The 19,565-nt window shown below is 37.0% G+C and overlaps 1 protein-coding gene and 1 long non-coding RNA gene across 5 annotated transcripts in view; one reads left to right on the forward strand and one right to left on the reverse strand.

Moving 5' to 3' along the window:
- Positions 1-19,565, reverse strand: part of LOC127496649 (B-cell receptor CD22-like) — a 158,506-nt gene that overhangs the window by 35,127 nt on the left and 103,814 nt on the right. The window contains exons 1-3 of one of the 4 annotated variants that reach the window (XM_051864496.1): positions 18,302-18,358; positions 10,716-11,054; positions 10,369-10,617 (exon numbers count right to left, since the gene is read on the reverse strand). The exons of 2 other annotated variants lie outside the window; for them this stretch is intronic. In XM_051864496.1, the coding sequence (XP_051720456.1) occupies positions 10,369-10,617; positions 10,716-11,054; positions 18,302-18,356 (643 nt within the window). In that variant the 5' untranslated portion in view covers positions 18,357-18,358. Of the gene's footprint in view, positions 1-10,368; positions 10,618-10,715; positions 11,055-18,301; positions 18,359-19,565 lie in introns of those variants that run through there. One more of the 4 variants, XM_051864425.1, reaches the window with a different exon arrangement.
- On the forward strand, positions 835-18,421 carry LOC127500952 (uncharacterized). The gene is made up of 3 exons (XR_007926483.1): positions 835-1,026; positions 1,271-1,375; positions 18,291-18,421. It is a non-coding gene; the product is annotated as an uncharacterized LOC127500952 (long non-coding RNA).

Here is a 19,565-nt window from a genome sequence, read left to right on the forward strand (position 1 = left end):
GATGTAGGCGCCGCGAGACGGGATGAAGTGAGGCGGGAGATAGTCGGTTCAGCCCCATTCACCAATAACAGCGGACTGTCGGTGAATCCCAGTTGTCTCTAATGAAAGTTTGTAAAGTATCCGGTGTAAAATTATCACTCCATCAGGATGGCTCTTCACAAAATTAATCTACTTCTTCTCATTGTTTTTAGGAAATTTAAATAAGGAGACCGAGCTGTTTTGTATGTTATCACAACCAGGTAAAATGCATTTGCTTGACGTAGCTGGCTAGCTAGCTAGCAAAATGTAGGCTGCATAACTAACGGTAATGACAGTAAAATGACAGTAACTCGAGACTGAGTGGACGAACCACTGATGCTAATACACCAGGGTTGCCAGGTTTTCACAACAAAACCCGCCCAATTGCTACTCAAAACTAGCCCAAATTCCCAAAACTAGCCCAGTCGCATTTCAGAAGGGGTCCCACGGTAAAATCGGTGTTTTTGGCGGGTTTCCCTGGTAAAATCCGCATTCCAGTGGCTAAATATCACGTTATTTTGGGTCGATACAACCCGCGGACATGAAAAACAACCCGCGGCAACAGTGTAAAAGTAGCCCAATTCCGCGGGAAAACCACGGACTTGGGAACACTGTAAAACACTAGGTATTATAGTGTTAGGGGCGGGGCCATGCTTTGAGACACTATTTTAGCCCCACCCAAAAAAATTCATGAACAGCAATACATTAACATGTATAATTTATTTAGAAACAATTCTCAGAATTGACTTTACACTGACTTTAAATGTTCCTGTGCAAACAATTATATATTGGAGGCACTTTATACTGGTGAAAAGTGGGAAGTTAATTATATTGAGAAATCTCAGTTGAACTGCCTTTGTACAACTAAAGACTTGTTTTGGGGTTGAGGAAGGAAGTGAGAGAAAGACTGACAGACAGACGCGGTTTTATACTTTGCATACCAGCAAATGCGGTTAAAACCATTCAGAATGTGGAAAGCAAGAGTCTTTTGTTTCTTCATCTGTACAGGTGAGTTGTAGAGATCGCTTTACAATAAAACAACAGCATCTTGATTTCAGACTAACTTCAAAGCTGTCTCCATCAGTGTTGGGGAAACTGCTTTGAAACTCTAGTTTAGTAATTATAGTTCAAGACAAGTAACGTTAAAAGAAGTATATCTGCTACATGACAAACATAAAAATCCACTGCTTAATCTATTTTTCAATAACAACCAAATTTAGGTTGATCTTTGTTGTTGTTTGTTTTTAACCAGCTAACAAGATCACTGACGTTTCAACAATCAGCTCATTTTCAGTCAGGAGTGAATCAGAAATGAATCCGTCCAGCAGAATCACAGACCATCAGATCTCCTCAACAGGTCACTTCATCTCTTACTTATACTCTTTCTGTCAACTTCTCCTAATCATTAATTTTCTTTGAGTTGTCTGTTGGAATTAGAGTTGAATATTTGTTTATTAAGAGAGTGAAATTTCCATTTCCATTTTTGTCATTTTGTTAATCTGAGTATCTACCCCTAGTGTTGCATTCTCGTCACTGCACCTAGATAACACCTGTAGGGTCCTGCTTAAAGGGATGTTACATTTAGACCAGGGACCTCATTTATAAAGTGTGCGTACACACAGATTTGATCTTAGAGTGTGTGTTCGCTTAAACCCACGCCAACGCTCACATTTATAAAAATGGTCTTTGACGTGGAAAAGTGCTTAGCACCATGTCAGGTGCTAAGGAGCAGACGTACACATTTTTCCTTGCCAGATTACTGCAGTTATTTCGGAAATCTAAGCTATTCTCGCAGCTCGCCATTCTAAATTAAAGGATTTGGACATTGGTGGTGATCTTTTATATGTAAATGACGTTAAAGTTTTTTTTTTTTTTTTTTTTTTTTTCAATTGCTTTGATGCAATTTTCACAAGCAATTGCTACATTTAAAAAAAAAAAAAAAAAAAAAAAACTCAGTACAAATATCACAACAGATCATCAAAAGTGCATTTTTTTTTTTTTTCAAACATTTCAGCATATTTTCTATTGCATTAGTTCAATACACAAAATCACAAAGTATCATTTTCACTACACAAAATAAGTGTTTCTTCTATATAAATGTTTCATTCACAGTAACTGCCTTTCATAATGCTATTACTATCAAACTTTTAATTTTCATCTCTTTTCGTTCAGTTTAATACGTTTGTCTATTATTTAATCCAGCTGAACTTAATGGTTAATCAATGAATCATTTGGTACACATAAAGATTTCTATAGATATTGATTCTATAGGCATAGTTTCTATAGAACTTATTTGCCACTTCTGATATGGATAACGAAATGTAATGAGTTATAAGCAATTTATCTTGATAACCACGATTTTCAAAGTGTGTGTGTGTGTGTGTGTGTGGTCCTAGTAAACACTGTGTTGTGAACCAAATGTCCCAACAAAGATGGTAATACCAGTAATTTTAGACCTTGTTTGGACATTTTTTTGGTCCCCATGAGGAAAACAGCTTATAAATCATATGAAATTATATTTTTTATAAAATGTAAAAATGCTGAAAGTTTTCTGTGATGGGTAGGTTTAGGGTAGAGGATAGAATATACAGTTTATACAGTATAAAAATCATTATGTTTATGGAAAGTCCCCATAAAACATGGAAAACCAACAGAGGCATTACCATGGTAAAGACTGACACATTACTGTAACTCACCCTTATAAAGGTCGACTACAGTATAGATTCAGTCATATGGTACAGTGAGATCATTTACTGTACTGGCAGCAAACTCTGTTCTACACAAAACCTCATGACTGTGTCATACTTCATCACACCTTTTGATAACACACTGAATAGATACTATTACAAACATTATGGATTTTATGTCAATTATGTTATTTAGGTAATGTAAGTGTATATTTTAATGTGGCATCTGTAGCCTGTGTAATTATTTCAGCAACAAGGGTGATTTGAAACCTGTATCTTGCATTGTTTGCTATTGAATGAACTGATTGTTAAAAGTATTAAACTGAAAGAACAACACATTTTCTGAAGAATTATTAAGCAAGATTCTCAATACAGGAACATACTGTATATTGAGTAAGACTGGATGTCTTCACTTTGACTGTAGACAGACAAGTTATATTTTGACATCCTTGAGAGAATTTTTGCCTTCAGTTTATTGGTGAAAAGAAGAGCGACAGGAAGTGGTTGGCAGTAGAGGCTGGTGGGACAGGAAATTACCTCATCCAGACTCAGTTCACCCACACATAGGTCCCAGCCCATAATGAAGAGCGTCTCAATGTACTCAATGTAAGGACATGGTGATTGAAAAAGTATGAGATGCGAGAAAAAATAAAATAAATAAAAATAAATATATATATATATATATTTCAATGCTTTTGCATTTGCTCATGAAATTTCCTGCATGGGGAATGCAAAAGATTTGAGAGTGAACGTAAAAGCTTTGAAATGTAATTCCCATCATCATGTGACTTTAATGGGGCTCCGTAAATGTTGTTTTAGTCAAACTGATTAAACCATCTTGATTGACCCCGTCTGAACACACGTACACAGAAGCTGCACTACAAATAATCATCACTGGAGACTTTAATAGAGCGAGGTGTACATCAAATTTATTTTATCCACTGTTGCACATTTGCATATTTCATCAGAATAGACCAAATATTTACATTAACCCAGATATCACATATGGTAGGTTATTCTGAGTTTAGGTCTACAATGATCTAGAAATAACCACTCTCAAGCTTGGATTTGGTAAAACTGATATGGTCTTTTTATTTGCTCACAGAAAACATTTGAATTCAAAAGTTCAAATCAACTTTAAGAAACAAATTACCAGCCAGTGACATCACAAAAGTTTTTTTAATGATGTTTTATTAACAAAGTTCAGGAGGAACACATTAAAATGATCTAATCATCACATCACTCCAACCAGCAATCAACAAGTCTACCCAATCAGCATGAGTGGAGACCTAATATATATATATATATATATATATATATATATATATATATATATATATATATATACAGTAGTCAACATTTGAAGTGGATCAAAAAAGTTCATCAAAGTTGTCCTAAGAACTAAGTTGTCCTTAGAAGAAGGTTTTAGGACAACTTTGATGAAAGGTTTTGATCCACTTCAAATGTTGACTACTAGGCATGCAGACTGCTTCTACAAACATTTGTGAAAGAATGGGTCGCTCTCAGGATCTCAGTGAATTCAAGCGTGGCACCGTGATAGGTTGCCACCTGTGCAATAAGTCCATTCGTGAAATTTCCTCACTACTAAATATTCCACGATCAACTGTTAGTGGTATCATAACAAACTGGAAGCAATTGGGAACAACAGCAACTCAGCCACGAAGTGTTAGGCCACGTAAAATCACAGAGCGATGTCAGCGCATGCTGAGGCACACGGTGCGCAGAAGTCGCCAACTTTCTGCAGAGTCAATAGCTACAGACCTCCAAACTTTGTGTGGCCTTCAGATTAGCTCAAGAACAGTGCGTAGAGAGCTTCATGGAATGGGTTTCCATGACCGAGCAGCTGAATCCAAGCCTTACATCACCAAGTGCAATGCAAATCGTCGGATGCAGTGGTGTAAAGCACACTGCCACTGGACTCTAGAGCAGTGGAGACGTGTTTTCTGGAGTGACGAATCACGCTTCTCTGTCTGGCAATTCGATGGACGAGTCTGGGTTTGGCGGTTGCCGGGAGAACGGTACTTGCCTGACTGCATTGTGGCAAGTGTAAAGTTTGGTGGAGGGGGGATTGTGGGGTTGTTTTCCAGGGGTTGGGCTTGGCCCCTTAGTTCCAGTGAAAGGAACTCTTAATGCTTCAGCATACCAAGACATTTTGGACAATTTCATGCTCCCAACTTTGTGGGAACAGTTTGGGGATGGTCCCTTCCTGTTCCAACATGACTGTGTACCAGTGCACAAAGGAAGGTCCATAAATACATGGATGAGTGAGTTTGGTGTGGAGGAACTTGACTGGCCTGCACAGAATCCTGACCTCAACCCGATAGAACACCTTTGGGATGAATTAGAGCGGAGACTGCGAGCCAGGCCTTCTCGTCAACATCACTGCCTGACCTCACAAATGCGCTTCTAGAAGAATGGTCCAAAATTCCCATAAACTCACTCCTAAACCTTGTGGAAAGCCTTCCCAGAAGAGTTGAAGCTGTTATAGCTGCAAAGGGTGGGCCAACTCCAAATTAAACTCTACGGATTAAAAATGGGATGTCATTAAAGTTCATGTGCACGTAAAGGCAGGCATCCCAAAACCTTTGGCAATATAGTGTGTGTGTATATATTTCACTTTTACATGGTGTTTGAACATAAATGTGTGTTGGCAGTGTGTGTACACCACCACCCTATAATGATAAAAATCCACCCACTCCTTTTTTCAATCCCCATAAATCATAAGCAGTGTCTCAGAACAAGCCGTTCGCAAATAACGTACAAACCGCCCATTTATGTCTGCGCGAATCATTTTACACCAGACTGCTTTGTGAATGAATGTCAATACAAAGGGACAATACAAAACAGGTTTTGCTAAAAAGTTGTTACTCAAGGATGGATCGGTATCAGCTACTCGTGATCCAGCTTGTAGTCTCCAGAGCGATACTGGTTACAGCAATAATGAAGGGGAAAGCATGCACTTTATTACAGTTCATCAGAGATGATTTATGGATATAAAGTTTATTAAGCACTCCCCGAAAAGGAATAAGGTCTGTGTATATTTGTTTACTGTTAATTGTAATGAGTGTTTTTGTGTAATTTACTGTGTATGTTGATGATAATACAAGCGAGAGAGAGTTTATGGACAAGACTTATTGCACTGTGTGCATTCAGCTCTTATAGTGAGTTTTTGGAGTGAAACACACGCTTCATCTTTTGTGTGATGTACAATAAACTTCATAAAACTCATCAGTAAAGTTTTGGCCATCATTCGGTCCACTACAACAGGCTTGTACTAATAGTGGATAAAAGCAAGATGAAACATAACTTACTTTTGTGAGCTGATGTGGTTTGTTATCATAGCATAAGGTAGACAATGTATTATTTTATAGTATCCTATTCAGTGATAAAGGCTATGTCGATTAGCATTGCATTATAAATATACTTCATTAATATGAGAATAGCCAAGAATGCTTGAAGAACTCAGATGAATTAATATCGTCGCAGTTGTGTGTTTATTGTTGTCATGTTTAATCAGTCAAAGCGTTTCTATCATCTTTTTATTCAGCTACAGCGGTAGCTGTATTAGCTGGATGCCTTTGTCCATATTAGGGATTTCCTGGAATGTTATATTACTTCTGTGAGGCGTATCTGGAGTTTCTGCATGAGGGTGCCCTCTGGTTTCCAGTATGAAGAAGACAAAACTTGTTTATAGTGCTCAATAATGCTCAGTCCATCCTACTTTGTGTAAAAATAGGAAAAATAATACTTCTATCTAAAGAAATTTGAAGTAAACATGATAACCCATATGTTTTTCTCCAGTGTACAGAAGTGTACAGGAGGGTTTTTTTTTTTTTTTTTTTTTTTTTTTTTTTTTTTTTTTCTTTTTCTTCCCCACAGTTGGTAGTTGCATAATAGGCTCATATTTCATATTGAAGACATGGACATGGATGTTTTAGATTTAGCATACCAACAAAATATATTTTATAATAAATCCTTATACCTTTCTAATGATTTATAGTCATAGGCTACCAGGCATGTTAAGAGGTAACCCTGTAGTCTTCATAAAATAACTTTTCTGTAAAATAAAAATATTATATTATTATTATTATTATTGTTATTATAATTATACCCTTAGTGCCCCTTTTTTCTGGTTTGAGCCACTGCCCCTCAAAATGTCTGTGCACAGCCTCGCTTCACTGCTGAATGGAAACTCTGAAGAGGCATTTCATTTCCTTTGGTAGTTGTGATGTGGGCGTGTCCAGCGACTCCAAAAAAGTTGGCTAAAGTTTAGCTTGTGCCTTATCTTACCGTGGCATCTTGCTGTGGCTACAACAGAAATAAAACACACATTTACACTGGTCTGTAAAAAAAAAAAAATCTAAAAAGTACACGAACCAAAACTACAACGGTTTAAAAAAAAAAAAAAAGATTTCTGTTAGTGAAAAGACTCATAATTTATCTTATAACAGAAAGAAAGACTGTTTAGTATCTATTGACTAGTAGATTGACTACTGAGGACATTTTCTTCTTTATTGATGATATTGAGAAGACCTGAGGATCTCACACTTACTGACTGATTCTCATATTCAGAAGAGCTTGACTGGTGAACGGCAGGTCTGGGATTGACAGTCTATGTGAAAGACACGTTGATTATTTATTACCTGATTGTGAGTGTACAAACTCTTTTGCAAATGTAGTTTTTGATATTTGACTTACTGTGAGTGTATCGTACAAGTCGGATGATCTGGACCTGAGGTCAAGAGATGTATATGTACGTGCACTGGGATCTTCGTTCTACAGGGAAACATAGAGAAAGACTAATCAGCAAAAAAAAAAAAAAAAGTGATTTTGCATGACAATCAAAAGTGTAATCAATCCACATCTGCATAATATCCTGTAAAATCTCAAGTGTGATAATGTATGTTCTATGTGTATAAAGAAGCTCTAATTGATTTATCGCCATCATTTTGTGATTCTTTGATCATCTCACCTCATACTCGTTTATTGCAGATCTTCTGTTTATCCTTTTCTTCTGACTGTTAAAAAGGAAACGGAAAACAAGACATTTCATTGTCTCATTTAATAATCAAATGTACTTCTGCATTAGTGTAAAAAAAAAAAATATTACTCTGTTGAATTTTTTTTATTTTTTATTTACATTGTATACAATATGATGAGGACGAATAATCCTACACATGCCACTGTAATCCCCAATCGGTCAAGCCAACCACGATGAACTGAAAGAGGAAGAATATCATAATTAAATCTACAAACTAAGAAAGACAAGAAGACAAGACATAAAAGCATCCATACATTAATGTACTAAAATGCCAGAGAGTACAAATAAGCTTTTAAAAGTTCCTTAAAAACATTACGATCTAACATCCAATGGCAGATTATTCCACAGTCTTGGACCAGCAACAGAGAAAGCAAGATCACCCTTTCAATTTGAGACACACACAGGGAATATAGTTAGAAGAAACTTGTTTGATGATTTTAGTATTACGCTTGTACTGTAGGGCTTAATAAGCTCAGCTAAGTATTCTGGCGTCATTCCATGAAGTGCTTTAAAAACATATCAAAGTCTTAAACTGTATCCTAAATTGTACTGGTAGCCATCCTAAAAAAAGATAACAAGGGAGTAACATGATCCGTTTTCCCAGCATTCATTAACAATCTACAAGCGAGCAACATATGTTTGGCAGGTCCCAACATAAAGAGCACTACAATAATCTAGACAAGAAAAACAATATTTATAGGCATGGACAACTTTTTCCAGGTCACTAGCTAACAGAATTGGTTTCAATTTGGCTATTGCCCTTAAATAAATAATAATAATTTAAAAAAAAAAAGCAATTATGAACCTGTTGATCAGATATGAGAGATGAGTCAAAAATTACTCTCAAGTTCTTGACTTGATCCTGCAGGTACTCCTTCCATGGGCCCAAGTTATCGTTTACCATCTGGCTACAAGCTGCGTGACCAAAGCTAATAATTTCTGGGGGTTTTTTTTTGTTTGTTTTGTTTTTTTATTCAGTTGAACAAGGTTTTCAGCCATCCAAAGCTTTACTTCTTCCTAACACTTGAGTATGGCATTGGAATCATTACTACTAGGTCTCAACGGCAAGTAGACTTGAGTGTCATCAGCATACAGATGGTAGGAAATATCATACTTCTTAAAAATAATTCCTAAAGGGAGCATATACAATGAAAACAGGACTGGACCCAATATGGACCCTTGTGGGACCCACAGGTAATAGGTGCTGACGCAGAGAACATGTTACCAATCTTCACTGAAAAGGAACTACAATCCAAATAAGAGGCAAAGCATTTTAAGACTATCCCCTAAATAGAAACAAACAACTTTAAATGAGTCAGAAAGATCTGGTGATCAAAGGTGTAAAAAGATGCTGACAAATCCAATAAAATTAATGCTGCATGATTAACTGCATCTGTGATTAAAAGAAGATCATTAATCAACCCTTAAAGGGGCTGGTTTTCTACTGTGTCCACCCCTAAAACCAGACTGAAATCTATCTAAAATAGAATTCTCTGTTAAAGAAAAGTGGATAGTTGTTTCAGCACAACATTTTCAACATCTCAAAGATCAGCTCTGATGACAGTGGAGTATACAAGTGCAAGTCCAGAAATGAACATGGAGAGAAATACTCTGATGCTGTGACTTGGGATCATGGGATTCACTAGAGGATCTACAGGAGAATTATATAATATCAAGACTAAATGCAGGATAAGAATTTGAAAAATATGGACAGAGTCAAAATGTTCACTGGTGTGTTTGATGTTCACATCTGCGATCTCTCTGGAGGATCTACAGGTGAAACATTTCAAATATTATTTTTAACCACTAGTTTTATCCACTGAAAACCTCCATGTCATGTTTCAGTTTGTGTTTGGACTTTCAGTTTGTATTTTGATTCGTTCCTTTGCTCCTTTGTTCAGTTTCCCGCCACTACTTTGTGTCCATGGTTAACATCATCATTAGTTTAGTAGTTTCAGCTGTTCGTCATTAATCATCTCATTTCTGTCTATGATTTAACCTTCACTCTTTCCTGCACTCTTTGTCCAGTCTCTATCTATAGATGTGTTTGCACTGTCCGTTTGCCTGCCTCTGAGTTGAATTAAAGTCTTTGAGTACATCGATGTATCATCGTTACTTGATACATCGTTACACTCCAGCTGTCAGGGAAAAGTTGAAGCTTTAACACGACTATTCGAACTCTAACACATTTAACTGTATGCGCTTGTTAAATATTTAACTGTTCTGTGAAAGTTTTCCATTAGAAGTTGGAATATGAATGCAGGGATTTGCTCTCATTTAGAGACACAAGAGATTTGTTTCAGTTCATCCCAAATGTGTTCAGTGGGGTTCAGATCTGGACTTGAAAAAAAATTAAAAAAAATAAAATCCAGTTCTTCCACACCAAACTCAAATAATTTCTTTATGAACCTCACTTTGGGTATTGCCATGCTGGAAAAAAAAAAAAAAAAAAAAAAAATACAAACTACTACTTAAATGATTTTGTCAAGCCCATTAATTACTAGGGCCACACACACTTTTGCCCATGTATTTTATATCACTAGAACCTTCTTAATTTGGAAAGAAACTTCAAAAAAAAGGGTGCATACAATACATACTCACACATGACATTGAGCTGAACAGCAGGAGAGGTGTGATTGTGTCCGTGTACAGCACAGCTATATCTGCCTGCATCCTCTCTTCTGACTGACTGCAGCAGGAGTTCATTGTTTCTGTCTCTTCTCTCAGTTAATGGCTGTGAGTTTCTGTACCAGATGAATGTTGCTCTGTCAGTCAGAGTGCAGCTGCTTTTACATGTCAGACGGACTAAATCTCCCTCTGTCACTCTCTCAGGAGACTCCACCTGAAGATCTGAACACAACACACACATTATATCTAGTGCTGCTGTCATACACTGATTATTATTCAACATAATGTACAGAAGAAGAGAGAAACCTCATGAAAGTCACCTGTGACAGTAAGAGTCACTCCTGGTTTACCAAGCCATTTACCATCAGGTTTATCAGTGATTAATCTGAAATAGTACATGTGTGAATCCTTCAGTGTCACATGACTCAGTCTGATGGTGCAGTTCTTCAGTTTATCTCCCAGATACTTAAACCTCTGACTGTATTCAGGGACAGTAGACAGATCTGGAAACTCTTTTGTGTCCTTTTGGGTCCAGAACACTCTCATGATCTGATATCCAGTAGGGTATGTATAAGTGCAGTTCATTAACACTGCTGAGTTCTTTAGTGCACAGATGTGTGAAGGACTGTAACTCACATTCCAACCAGCACTAGAAACCCCTGAAACACACATTAAAGGGATAGAGGTCACCAATTTTTTTTTTTTTTTTTTTTTTTCATAATTACTGACCCCTCATGTTCATCACATTCATTCTTTTTGCAGAACACATGAAATGCTGACATTGCAAAAACATTAATATAATCATTATTATTGCACATATTCATATTACATTTTTTTTTTTTTTAAATGGCTTTGCAGTTTTCACAAGTAATTGGTAAATTTTCAAAACTCTTAGTACTAATATCACAACAGATCATTAAAAGTGCACTTTTTTCCAAACATTTCAGGATGTTTTCAATTATGTTAGTTCAATACACAAAATCACAAAGTATCATTTTCACTACACAAAATAAGTGTTTCATCTATATAAATGTTTCATTCACAGTAACTGCTTTTCATAATGCTATTACTATCAAACTTTTCATTTGCACCTCTTCTCGTTCAGTTTAATACATTTGTCTATTATTTAAAGGGTTGGGTCACCTGTTCTGTTATTAATTACTCACCCTCATGCCATTCCAAACCCTTAAGACTTTTGTACATCTTTGAAACACAAATGAAGACCTTTTTTAATGAAATCCCTCCATTGACAGCTATGTGACTACCATTTTGATGCTTCAGAAAGTTCATAAAGAGATCGTAAAATTAATCCATATGAATTGAGCGGTTTAGTCCAAATTTTCTAAAGAGACTCGATCACTTTTTATGATGAACAGATTTAATTTAGGCTTTTATTGACATATAAACATTGAACATCAAACATAAACAGAAGCTCAACCAAACCTGCTTGACGCGGGAGAACAAACCTCATTGGTTCTCACGTCAAGTGAACATGCTTGAGTTTCCGTTTACAACAACTGATGTGTGAGTTGCTGAATGTTTATATGTGAATAAACACCTAAATTTAGTCTGTCCATCTTATAAAGTGATCGTGTCTCTTCAGAAATTTTGGACTAAACTGCTCAATTCATATGGATTAGTTTTACGATCTCTTTATGAACTTTTTGAAGTATCAAAGTGGTAGTTGCATAGCTGTCAATGAAGGGACATAAAGCTCTCAGAGTTCATCAAAAATATCTTTTTTTGTGTTCTAAAGATGAACAAAAGTCTTACAGGTGTGGAACGACATGAGGGTGAGTAGTTAATGACAATGTTTGGGTGAACTAACCCTTTACAGTTTTTTATTTATTTATTTTTTTATTTGCTTTGGTACTATTTCCACATGTAAGGTGTACATTTTCAAAACTCTTAGTACAAAACTAGAGACTGATCACACTTGTAACACAGTTAGTCATTCTTTCAAACCTGATCTCATGCTTTCATTCTAGTTACATATTTTCATTCTACATAATCACTGTTTCAAAACACAAGATCATTGTGATATGTAATGAGAACATTTGGTTTAATCACCGAAACACAACAGTATGATCTTCTTTCAGTTTAGTACTTTTAACAATCAGTTCATTCAGTAGCAAACAATGCAAGATACATGTGTTACAAGCTCTCCCAGTCTAGGGTTTGGAGACAGTAAAAAGATTAAATTAAACCCGAAGGAGAAACATTTTATCAAAATGACCTTTCATCTTGGTCTGAGCAGTAGACAGATGAAGTTTTGCAAGACTTTGGGCCTTGTGCAGTTTCTCACAAATAGAAGTAACAATCATCAACAGGCACAGGCTTAGAACTGATTTAGCAACTGTTCACTTAACAGTTTTAGTGGGCCATGAAGGGTGTGGCCACCAGCTCAGCAGGACTAAAGCCAAAGGACTCCTGCACACAAACATTAGAAAAGGAAGGCCCTCTACCCAGTCTTTTCCGGTTTCTACACAGTACTGGCGTAACATTGTCTTCAGGGTTTGGTGGAACCGCTCGAGTGCACCTTGGGATTCAGGATGATATGCTGTGGACATTTGGTGCTGTATACCAAGGGTTTCTAGAGCCTGCTTAAAAACCTTAGAAGTAAAGTTTGACCCTTGGTCAGTCTGAATCACTTTTGGCAATCCAAAAGTAGTACAGAATTTGAGCAATTCTTTTACCACAACCTTAGCTTTCAGTGTCCTTAAAGGAACAGCCTCAGGGAAGCGAGTCGCAGTGCACATGATAGTCAAAAGGTATTGGTGCCCTGATTTAGCTTTAGGTAGCGGTCCAACACAGTCGACAATTAAACACTCAAAAGGGTCACTTACAATGGGGATAGCACAGGGAGGTGCAGATGGGATTTTCTGATTGGGTTTTCCTGCCAACTGACATGTATGACACGACTTACAAAACCTGGACACTGCTGACTTAAGACCAGGCCAAAAAAAGTACCTAGTAGGTTGTTATACCAACATGTCCAGACAAGGCATTTTCATGGACGAGCTTTAAAACCTGTTGTCGATAGCCAGAAGGCAAAACAATTTGTTGCACTTCCTGCCAGCCTAACTCTTCTTGTTGGGGCCTCCACCTACGCATTAACAATCCACGTTCCCAAAAGAAAAACACCCCCATATTTGGGCGCATGGGTTGTATGTTCTGCGGCCACTATACACTTGGATAGGGAAGGGTCTGCTTTTTATGCTGCAGCTTCTCTACCTGCCTTCAGAGTGGTTTCAGAGGTCAACTTCTCATTGGAAGTTACGTCAGTGTCAGGGTCTGGAGTTACAGACAGGACACACTCCACAGTGTCAGGATCATTAACCAAAAACGAATTTGAGATATCCACTACTTCCTCAGATTTTTTTGACTGGGCACAGGTTAACTGCACAGACTGGAAAAGCAGAGGGGAAATTCTCAGCCAGATCAGGTTTCTGTGTAGCGCTAGGTTTATAAGATACAACTGGCCTAGGAAAGGTCATTCGCAGAATCAGATCGACCCCCTCAATAGGTAACTGTGGACGCACAGCTAAACTGACTGGGCCACTCACAATGTCAGATGCACATTCACACAGTGCATCTCGATTCCACGAATCAACACGTCATTACCGGTAAATGAATCAGCAGAAAAAGGCAATATATCTGCAGCTATAAAGGATTAGGTTGAACCCGTGTCACGCAAGATTGTTACCGTTTTAACACCAGAATCAGGCAATAGGGAGACTGTGCCTTCAAATAGGGAAGGGTGAAAACTCTCTCCACTAAGAGAGCTGCCATTACACATGGTCTGCACAAGTGCTACGTTTTTGGGCTTGGAAGCTGCATTTTTCTGTTTCCAAGCCTTACAGTCCGCAATCAAACGGTTTGGATCAAGGCAGAAAAAACAAACTCGCCTATCACCACTGTTTGTAAACTTACGAACAAATTTAGATGCCGTCTCACTTTTAGACAAAATGTACAACGCGCTGCACCACCGAGCTTTCCGCATTCACAAATGGGGATTTGGCAGATGTGTGTGCTGAGAAAACATTCCTGTGTGTCAGCACAAACTCATCGGCCAAAACTGCAGCATTAGCTAAAGAAGCCACTTTCTGTTCGTTTAAATGCACAACAATCTTTGCCAGAACACAGTTTTTAAAGTCCTCTAGCAAGATTAATTCCTGCAAGTCCTCCAGGGTAGTAACCTTGTTAGACAGACACCACTTTTCAAAAAGAACTATTTTCTCTCTCACAAAGTCAACATAAGTTTGGTTGACTGATTTCGAATGACTGCGAAATTTCTGCTGATAGGCCTCATGGACAAGTTCGTACGCTCGTAACACTGCAGACTTGACCATGTACAAGCAAACTTCCTGGGCTTTCTCTGTAAGGCTACACTGGAGTAATAGAGCCCACATATCTTTCGGCCACCTTAATTTACTAGCAACGCGTTCGAATGCAACAAAGTAAGAGTCAACTTCTGTCTCTCTGAATGGAGGCACAAGTCTTATATACTTACTGACGTCGAAACTATCGCTAGAGGGCGCATGAGAAAAATCCTCAGTGTCTGTACCACCAGCAGTAGTTAAGGGTGATGAGACTGACGTAGGTCAGGTACGTGGAATTGGAACTGGCTTTACAGCCAAACGCTGTGCTTCCGAATCCAATTTACATAACTGGATATCTCTATCAGCCTGCCTCTCCACTACTCGAAGCTTTCTCTTTTCCGCCTCACATTCCTGTTTTTTTTTTAATCAAAAGATCCAATTCCTTTAACTTCAACACAATCTTTGGATCTTGAGACATAACTGAGTCAGAGTTGGGATTCACATCTTCAGCCTCAAATAATGCTTCAGACTGAACCTCAGCACTTTCCTTCGACTCTCTAGGCAAAATCCCCGCATTTACTAATTTCTCAAACAAGTCATTCTTAAGTACTTGCTTTGTGACATCTTTCTTAACAGAAATATCAAAGAATGCTGCTATCAAAACTAAATCCTTTTTCTTACAATGATTAAAGGCTTCAATTGTAGGAGAAAGAGTAAATGCTGTAAAATCAAACTCCATTATTTCCACACCTACAATACTTTCCTCCCCACCCACAGTCAAAAACAGTCAAACAATCTTATAGAAAAAGAGCACTTACCACCAGCCAATTAATGGACAGACGAGCCCCCACTTGTTACAAGCTCTCCCAGTCTAGGGTTGGGAGACAGTAACAGGATTAAATTAAACCCGAAGGAGAAACAAACCAAAAAAAAAAAAAAAAACGTGGAGGATTCCCTTCAGTCCTCTGCCCCAGAAATGTGAATCAGCCACTCAATGATACAAATTAAAGTTATTTATTTTAGTTAGGCAAGGAAAAATGGAAGCAAACAGTCTTCAGGAGAGGGGCTAGCCAAAACAACAAACAAAAGAATTACTGACTGTTAGAAGGAGAACTAAATGACCCATGCAGATAAAGAAAAGAAATAAACAACATAGGCTTCCCTCCACTCCCTGGCTAACCATAAACAGAGATAAACATTACAAAAGAAAAAGTGGCACCCCCTCCCTACAGCTTCCTATAACAAAAACAATTAATATAAGAAAAAATACAATACCGTTTAATTACCAAAACAATGTTAGAAAGAAAAGAAAACAAATCACTACCCGGTAACAAATAATACTCAACACAGAGTAAAATACACATTCAAACACATGTATACATAATAATACGTCCTCAGGACGTAACACGTTTCAAATTACCCTTGTTGCTGAAATAATTACAGTAACACAGGCTACAGATGCCACATTAGAAAATACACTTACAATACCTAAATTACATAATTGACATAAAATCCATAATGCTTGTGATAGTATCTATTCAGTGTGTTATCAAAAGGTGTGAAGTATGACACAGTCATGAGGTTTTGTGTAGAACAGTGTTTGCTGCCAATGTTCTCACTGTACCATATGACTGAATCTATACTGTAGGTGATCTTTATAAGGGTGAGTTACAGTAATGTGGCAGTCTTTACCATGGTAATGCCTGTTTACAGTGTCATATGCCATACTATAATGTAAATTGATGTATTTGATGCCAGCTGTCTGTCTTCTTCTGATGTATCTCTGATCAATCTGATGTTATACAGTTACGGACTGTTTCTTTTCCCTTGTACTCTGTCCTGCTCACACACACACACACACACTGAAGATTTTGGTTATCATCTAAGATAAAATGCTTATAATGTAAAAATAATTCATTACTTTTGGTTATCCATATTGTAAATTGCAAACAAGTTCTATAGAAACTATGCCTATAGAATCAATATCTATAGAAATCTATAGGTGTACCGAATGATTGATTGATTAACCATTAAGATCAGTTAGATTACAGTTTTATTAATTGCTTTGGTGCAGTTTTCACAAGCAATTGGTAAATTTTCAAACTCTTAGTACTAATATCACAACAGATAATCAAAATTGCACTTTTTTCAATCATTTCAGCATATTTTCAATTGTGTTTGTACAATACACAAAATCACAAAGTATCCAAAGTATCCACTACACAAAATAAGTGTTTCATCCAGTAACTGCCTTTCATAATGCTATTACTATCAAACTTTTGATTTGCATCTCTTCTCGTTCATTTTAATACATTTGTCTATTATCTAATCCAACTGAACTTAATGGTTAATCAATGAATCATTTGGTACACATATATAGATTTCTATAGGCATAGTTACTATATAAATTATTTGCAATTTCCGCAAATTTTGCAACATTAAGCAATTTATCTTAGACAACCACAATGTTCAAATTGTGTGTGTGCATGTGTGTGTGGTCCTGGTTAACCCAGCGTTGTGAACCAAATGTTCAAAGATGGTAATACCAGTAATTTTAGACCTTGTTTGGACATATTTTTTGGTCCCCATGAGGAAAACAGCTTATAAATCATACAAAATTATATTTTTATAAAATGTAAAAATGCAGAAAGTTTTCTGTGATGGGTAGGTTTAGGGGTAGGGGATATAATATGCATATTTATACAGTATAAAAATCATGATGTCTATGGAAAGTCCCCATAAAACATGGAAAAAACAACATGTGTGTGTGTGAGAGACAGAGTACAAGGGAAAGGAAACAGTCAATAACTGTATAACATCAGATTGATCAGAGATACATCAGAAGAAGGGAGACAGATGGCATAATTTTACATTATAGTATGCCATGTGATACTGAAACAGAGGCATTACCATGGTAAAGACTGCCACATTACTGTAACTCACCCTTATAAAGGTCGACTACAGTATAGATTCAGTCATATGGTAGAGTGAGATAATTTACTGTATTGGTAGCAAACTCTGTATTACACAAAACCTCATGACTGTGTCATACTTCACACCTTTTGATAATAGATACTATTACAAACATTATGGATTTTATGTCAGTTATGTTATTTAGGTAATGTAAGTGTACTTTTTAATGTAGCATCTGTAGCCTGTGTAACTTTATAGAATGAAAATTTGTACAACTAGAATGAAAGTATGAGATCAGGTTTTGAAAGAATGACTAGTTGTGTTACAAGTGTGATCAGTCTGGAGTTTTGTACTAAGAGTTTTGAAAATGTTCACATTACTTGTGAAAATAGTACCAAGGCGAATAATAATAATAATAATAATAATAAAAAAAAAAAAAAAACTGTAATTTAAGTGAGAATAATTTAAACATTTAGCTGGTTATTATTTTTTTTTTTTTAAATTTAGCTTTGACTGACATTTACTTATTTTGATGAATACTTTTTTTCACATAAATGTGTTTGTGAAAGGTGTTTTAACAGGGGGTTCAATGACTGTGGGACCTCCTGTTGAAGAAAGACTTTGATAAGTGACTAAAGAACATTAAAAACTCTCCAGCAGGAGCGACTCACCGTGAATCATGAGCAGAAACACCAGAGGAAGAGGAGGAGCCATCATCAGTGACATCGCTACAAGAACAATAATACAGTATAACACACACTATCATCATTATAAAAACTTTAAAAACATTCCCATAAAGGTTTTTTCATAGAGAATATGTCCTATTGAATAGGTCAGTGGTTTCTACAACAGTATTAATCAGACTATATTCACACAGTAACCAGAGTAACTCTTACCGTGTTCTGGTGAGTCTCTCCAGCAGACGATGAACTGATGAAATTCTCAGTTAACACTGTTTTATTTTATAACGCTTGCACAAACAGAAAACGTTTCTTCCTCTTTCTTGACCCCTGCCCACAAGCAACTTTGCCAACTTTTCATCATGATCCAATGGCATTTATTGATATCTAAAAAGTCATTAAACCCAAAATGTTTAACAATATGAAGAAGTTTGTCCACCACTTTGATTGATCCTGTACACAGATTTATTAACATATAGGACATATTTACAATTTCACAATTTCCACATAAGATTGAGGGTGGGTTTTTAAAGTTTTTATACCCTTCCTTCCTCCCTGAAACATTTTCTGAAGAATTATTGAGCAAGATTGTCAATATAGGAACATATACTGAGTAAGACTGGATGTCGACACTTTGACCTCAGAGAGACAAGTTATATTTTGACATCCTTGAGAGAATTTTTGCCTTTAGTTTATTGGTGAAAAGAATAGCGACAGTGTAACGTACTGCTCCGAGACTCGAAGGCTGAGGATCCAAATGCAGTTTTATTGAGAAGGGTAATCCACAATCGTAATCCAATGTACAGGCAAAGGTCAAAACAAGAAGGCAGTCCAAACAAACACACAAAGCTAGGAACTAGGCAAACAGGAAAACCAAAGGCAGGCAGAGAATCCAAAAACCAGGATACAAGTAACCAGAGAAATGCTCAGAATTGCAGTTACACATACAATACTTCACACGGAAAGGCTGAGTGAACCAGGCTTATATAGGCAGAGTTAACAAGGCTGATGAGCTTAACAAACTAACAAGGGGGCGTGGTCCAATGAGTGTCCATGGTAACAAGTAACAAGTGAGCAGAGTGGCAGGGAAATATGAGCTGTGTCTCATTTCGAAGGTTGCGTCCCCTCGGAGGTCGCATTCGAAGGTTGCATATGTCACTGAGGCTGTATCATTTCAGAAAAGTAAGTAGGAGGCTCCGAATGCGACCTTCGAATGCGCCCTTCTTCCACAGGAATTCAGAGGACGCATGAGGTG

Source organism: Ctenopharyngodon idella, chromosome 1 (assembly GCF_019924925.1).
Source record: "Ctenopharyngodon idella isolate HZGC_01 chromosome 1, HZGC01, whole genome shotgun sequence".
Classification (NCBI taxonomy): domain Eukaryota; kingdom Metazoa; phylum Chordata; class Actinopteri; order Cypriniformes; family Xenocyprididae; genus Ctenopharyngodon; species Ctenopharyngodon idella.